General features: G+C 42.1%; 1 protein-coding gene across 1 annotated transcript in view; it reads right to left on the bottom strand.

The window, feature by feature from the left end:
- Positions 1 to 4,771: 4,771 nt before the first annotated feature.
- KLHL14 (kelch-like family member 14) overlaps positions 4,772 to 6,275 on the bottom strand; it is a gene marked incomplete at its 5' end in the record, with an annotated part of 64,360 nt that continues 62,856 nt past the window's right edge. The window contains 2 exon segments of the mRNA XM_009331472.1: positions 4,772 to 4,912; positions 5,390 to 5,547. Of these exon segments, the coding sequence (XP_009329747.1) occupies positions 4,772 to 4,912; positions 5,390 to 5,547 (299 nt within the window).

The following is a 6,275-nucleotide window of genomic DNA, read 5'->3' as shown; positions in this document are numbered from 1 at the left end:
ATGAGGTTTGGCATGGATTTTTCTCAGAAATTGGCTCACAGATGCAGCTAGCACAGTAAATCATTGTATTAAAAGCAGGAAGGGGGACAAACACGTGAAGGAAAGCAATGCCAGCTTTTGGGAGGTGGGTGCACAGTACCTCTGAATACAATGCTATGATCAATGAAAAGCATATTTCTGAATCTTTGCCCTCCTTAAGGACACGCGTATGGGTTGCAAGTCAGCAGCAACCCAGCCTCCTCACGCTTCTGGGGCAGTGGATGGGACCACAGCTCAGGGCCAGGGAAATAGCTCCATTCACTGGTCTGTTGTTTTCCAGGCCCAGCTCCACAAAAGTATTTAGGCAAGTTTGTCATGCTGAGGAGGAGGAGGAGAAGATTAGTGTTTGGCAGGAAGGACAGCAGAGAAGAAGAATGGAGGAAGAGTCCAGGTGTCCAACTCCCAAAGGCAACTCTCATCTGTGAATCAGAAATGGAGAAGATACTTCTCTCCAGCCCAGCGGGGACTGGGACTTGCGACACGTCTGCTCTTATGCTTCTCACCAGCAGCAGCAGCAGCTCTCCTCCCTTGCCACAGGTGCCGACTGTTGTTGGGTGCTTGCTGCAAGCCCAGGCACTGCAGAGCTGTGGTGTTTAGAGCTGTGACAAATCAGGGTCTGACCTCAGAAGCCTACCGATGCGGTCAGATGCCTGCGAAATGCCTCTGCCTTGCGCGGCTCTGCCTGTTCCTCCGTCCCATGGTAAGATAAGCGAAAAGGACGCCGCCCGGTTAAAAGCTTTGGGGAATTTAATGCTAGTCATGGTAATTTCTTTCCTCTTCAAAATGTCCCCCGTGATTAACCCTTCTAACTCATGATTTTTGTTGTGCTGAAGTCTGCGCATTGAAAGCTTGCACACTGCGACACCTAAGTACTCCGCTGATTTGATCCTTCTGCCTTGACAGCTAGACCACTATAACTGATTAGCTGAATAAAATAGGAGCAGTACCATCACCAAGTGCCTATTTAGTTTCATGTTTATTTCATGTCCTCTTTTATTGCATTTTCTCGTGTTTCTCTTCTGCTCTTTGTGTTGCCTCTCCTGTCGTTTCTTTCCAGGCTTGCTCTGATGTGCACTTCTCAGAAACCATCTTTGCCTTCCTCATTACTCCAGCCCTTACTTTCTCTGTGCCCTCGATCCACAAGAACTTCCCACTTTCTCCTCTCACAGGCTCTCGTTTTCTATTTTTCCCTTTTGTTCTTACCTCTTCTTTCTCGTTTCATTCCCTTCCTTTCTAAATCATATCTCTGCCCCCTGGTTCCAACTTCTCTTCCTTCTTCTCCTGCATTACTTTAAAAAAAATATGCTTAAATCTGTCTTCCTTCCTATTCTGAAATAAAGTCATTAATAAAACAGCCCTATTCATCTTACCGTAGATGCTGCTGGCTCACCTCTCCCTTTCTCATAAAAGATTTGAACAGGACTGATCCCGTCTCATTAGACCAGACTCTATCATTGCACCCTCAGCCACCCCCCAGCACAGCTCACACTTGCTGTAAGCACAGGGGTCAGGGACTGCCTTTTTGTTTGCTCAGTGCACCCACTTGGCTTGCATAGGAACGTTCTGTTCCATGGCAAAGGTTGGTAGGCACTGATAAATAATACATGTAGTGCAGTAAGTGGTATCGGTAACGATTCTGTTCCCTGGTAAATCCCCTGCCTGTACCTTGTCTTCTCAGCCTGGCAATACCTCTTGTCCCAACTCCTCTACTGCTCACCCATGCCAGCACTTCCCTCCAAGAACAGAAATACCCATAGTTAGAAGGGTTAATCACAGGGGGGACATTTTGAAGAGGAAAGAAATTACCATGACTAGCATTAAATTCCCCAAAGCTTTTAACCGGGCGGCGTCCTTTTCGCTTATCTTACCATGGGACGGAGGAACAGGCAGAGCCGCGCAAGGCAGAGGCATTTCGCAGGCATCTGACCGCATCGGTAGGCTTCTGAGGTCAGACCCTGCCAAGTGGGCACGCAGGTGGGGCTTTCCCTGCTGGAAGCACAGGCCGGGCACGTGCGCTCAGGGGAAGACTCTGACTCACTACGTTTTACTGCGTCGCTGCGTTTACAAGCACTGAGTGATGACACTTGGAGAACAGTGAGGCTGTTATGTACGGCCACAAAATAAAAGAAGTTTACGCATCTACATGGTAAAAAAAGTTCCAAAGAATTTAATGTAGATATTATTTATACATACACTTTATAAGTAGGAATATGGCAGACAGTTGAATTAGTACATAAAGTTTTATTTAAAGTTTCCCCCCTACAAGCAAGCTTCATTTACACAGTCTAGTACTGTACAAAATTTACATTCTTTGTGTGACTTATTCAGTTAGCACTTTCCTTGGTCATGCCTTCCTGAAAGATAGAAAGATTTACATACAGTCCTCATAAATCTTCAAATTATCTTGGTAAAAAAAAGAACCACTTAAAAGGACAACAAATATCCTTTAAAAATGGTACGTTTTAGTAGAGACAGGTGACAGTCAGTGCTTAATGGCAGACCTTATTCTGATCTTAAATGTCATTCAAGGTTTCCTCATTTAGTACCTTAACAGTTTCCTTTTTATATATATTTATATTTATATACTTTCAACAGGAAAGGAAAAAAAAAGTCATGATTGCACCAAATATATTTTACAAGGGATCCCTTGGATCTGAACAATATAAATAAATAGAAAACCAACTAAGATTGCACTATAGAGTAGAAATGGATTGAGATTTCAGGATATACACTCCACCTTTATGAGTTCCTTAGTGATGCTCACTGGAAAACTCCCCAACGGCACATTCAAATATTAGCATCTTCAGATAATTATTTTGTTTAAACATTTTTTTTCCAGGCGTGCAGCGACCTCATCAATTGGGTTATTGCATCTGTACCGTATCAGTCTTTACTGCATTACTCCAATTTTACAACTGTGTAATTCTGCTGCAAGCAAGGGAGTTGCACGGCAATAAAACTGGACTGATGCCAGAGAGAAACAGTCCCATGGTATTTGCTCTCCGTTATTTATATTGCTCTCAAGCTTCAATATATAGCGTAATTTCTGTGTACATTCACCCTCTTTCTATTTTGCAAAGCAAATAATGAATTCTTCCTCCCATCTATTGCCTCTGCAGCAGAAATCAACCTCCAGTAGTTGCCTGCTCCTTGCTTAATGCACTAGCATGAAGTCCTATCATGAAAGATATGCGCAGGCTTGAAAACGCAGGATCTGAGTCTCCCTTGCCTCTTATCTGGTGCAGCCAGTTACAACTAGGCAAATTAAAGGCCAGATTCTTAGCTGACATAAACCAAAGTACATCCGTTGGCTTCAACGGAGCAATGTCAGTTTATACCAGCGAAGAGGATGGTCCTGAGGGTAATGGATGCAGCACCAGTAAACCACAATGGAAGAACTATGCATATACTTTGCTGAGGTGTGGACGATTATGTTAACTGCAAGGTGGTGAAGACTCAGGCTCAGATTTTGTCACTGCTTTTGCAAAGCCAGGACAGAAAGACACAAGCTTAAAACGTGGACAGCCTGATTTGTGCAAGCAACTATGGGTTCATGAAGTGAGTCCTAAATGCTACTGGTCCAATGTGGTAGCATTCTGAACTCATTTTGCAGCGTGTAAATAATTACACAAGCTACAAGGCAGTGGAAAGTCTAGCCTCCTATTACTTTGGATTAATAGTAAAAATCTTTCAGAGTACATTTTAAGATCAACCACACAGGAGTATTTTAACTATTTACCAGTGTCTCTCCAAAATTGTGCATAATCATTTAAGAGTCCAAAGTAATACACTTATAGTTAAATGGAGTCTTCTTGTCTTTGGAAGCAACTAGCATGGATGCTCCTATCAGGTTAGTGAAAAGTAAGTAAGGGTGCTGGTGCTTCGTTAAGTCGTCACAGAAATAACTTACTTTACGAACCAGAATTTAAGGTGTAGGACCAAATTTCTGTTGTGCTAATGTAAAAACAGTCATTCCATGTGATTTCAGTGAAATGACTCTGACTTTACACAAGTGTGATTAGAAGAATTTGATCCTAATCCCTAGGCTGCTATTGCAAGAAGTGCTCTGTAAAGCATGTCTTTCATTGTAGTCTGCTTTCCGCTGCACTTACACGTGGGGACTTTGAAGGCAGAGTGTATTAGTTGCCAAGCTGTGCAAAAACTGAATGCTATTTCTTTACCTTTTATAATCTTCTGATGCTGTGTTGCTTGCAGAGCATGTGAAGTAGCTGTAGGTTAGGATTACAGAGGAGGAGACAATTCTGCAATGCAGTGTGAGCTTTTCACTATCTGAATTCTGAAGCATTCATGAAAACAACATCCTCATGACTTCAACACAGATCACATGCAGGTAGATACAATGCACAATACTGATCTTGTCTCTTCAGGCTGTATTTGAACATTTAGCCTTCATTTTTTTTAAAGTTAAATTTGACGTGAGGAATATCTCTGCAGCAGGAAAAAGTTAAAATCAGTCTGAAATGGCAGTCTGTCAGCATGTAATGTTCGGTGTGTTTTAGCTACTTGCTTCATAAGACACCGGCATCTATCTGAGCTGGGACAACACTTGGTTTTTGTTTTCTTTTAGTTTGCTCCTAAAGCATAAATATGGAATAAGGGGTCAATTATGGTAGCTTTGTTTTAACAGGAATCCTGTTCTAATAAAATATTTACGTCACCCGTCATTATTTTCCCAAATGCAGTCAGTGTTCGTGTCAGTGCTCCTTGACTATCATTTGTTGTACGGTACACAGGCTGGCAATATGACAGTTGAACAAGCAGGTCCTGCAAGTGGCTCAGCAACATCTCCTTCTAGTTCTGTCCAAGTCCCTTTCTCAGGACTATAGCAAATCGTAGAAGATTTGTAGGCTCCCTGTAATAGAACAAGAAGTCATATTAAATGTGGCTTTGGTAAAATCCAAGTCACACATCAGCTTTAAAGAAAGGTGTTTGAAAGTGACTCATGGTTTTGAGCTCTAATTTAGGAGCCTTTCAAGAGGTTTGGTTTTCGTATGGGCTGAACACCCAGCCTCTGCAAAGCAGGCTGCTTTACAAGCGCCTTATAAGCAGAGCTATAAGCATACAGTCCCGTCAATCACTTTTGCCAAATTTAATCTGACCTTTATATTACTCCATATCAGTGAATACAGTCTAACAATAACTCATCTAAATAGAAAAGCAGGAACGTGAACAAATAGTCCATGTTCTCCACACGTTGAAAACCAAACCAAAACCAGCTGCTGCAGCTACTTCATCCCTCGTCTCCTCTCCGTCCCATCTGAGTAATACACAGACTGGCTGCAAGAGCTCAGAAGGAATGGAGGGGTCATTGCAGAAAGCAGGTACACACCATACTCCAGCTGTAGCCTCCTACAAGGTAAATACTGTCGTCAAGGACTGCGCAGCCAGGGCCACTGCGACCCTCCAGAATAGGAGTCTGGAGGATATTCCACTGGTCGCCTTTTGGATCGTAGCATTCCACAAGCATTACATCGAGATGGGAGAAACCTGGATGAGGGCATTGAGAAAAGAGAATGTGCGTTATGACATGCTGTTGTTTTATTTGTTTTACTGTTAAATTTATTACAGATACAATTATATTATTACAATTATAACACCATTGTTAAACTTTCTTCTAGAAAATATGGACATATACATTTAAGCCATCTTCTGTAATGTTAATGTCTCATTATTTCAGTTCAAATAAATCTGTTGAAAGCTTTTACTATTAGTTCTACAGTCTTCTACAAATCACAAGTACATATAAAACCTGAACAGATCAGAAAGTAACACTCAGTAATAACCTGTCAATGATGAAAGCAGATTCAAGTAATATTCCTCCTCATCTATCAGTGCTAATGCGAGTTTGAACATGTAGGAAAAGCCTGTCCTGGCAGTCTTTCTCAAAGGTCAGCAGATCTAATCTATTCAAAAGTCAACAGATTAAGTCTCGCTCAGAAATCAATGTCTAATGAGTCAAGGTAGAGCTTAGACAGCTGATGTCACTTCATTCCAGAGGGATAAGGTGCTTAGAATCATAGAATCATTAAGTTTGGGAAAGACCTCTAAGATCATCGAGTCCAACCATCAACCCAACACCACCATGCCCACTAAACCATGTCCCTAAGCGCCGCATCTACCCGTCTTTTAAATACTTCCAGGGATGGTGACTCAACCACTTCCCTGGGCAGCCTGGTCCAAGGTTTAACTACTCTTTCAGTAAAGAAATTTTTCCT

Source organism: Pygoscelis adeliae, unplaced genomic scaffold, assembly GCF_000699105.1.
Source record: "Pygoscelis adeliae isolate BGI_AS28 unplaced genomic scaffold, ASM69910v1 Scaffold108, whole genome shotgun sequence".
Taxonomy (NCBI): domain Eukaryota; kingdom Metazoa; phylum Chordata; class Aves; order Sphenisciformes; family Spheniscidae; genus Pygoscelis; species Pygoscelis adeliae.
The sequence above is the reverse complement of the archived record's forward strand: the minus strand, read 5'-3'. Positions and strand labels throughout refer to the sequence as shown.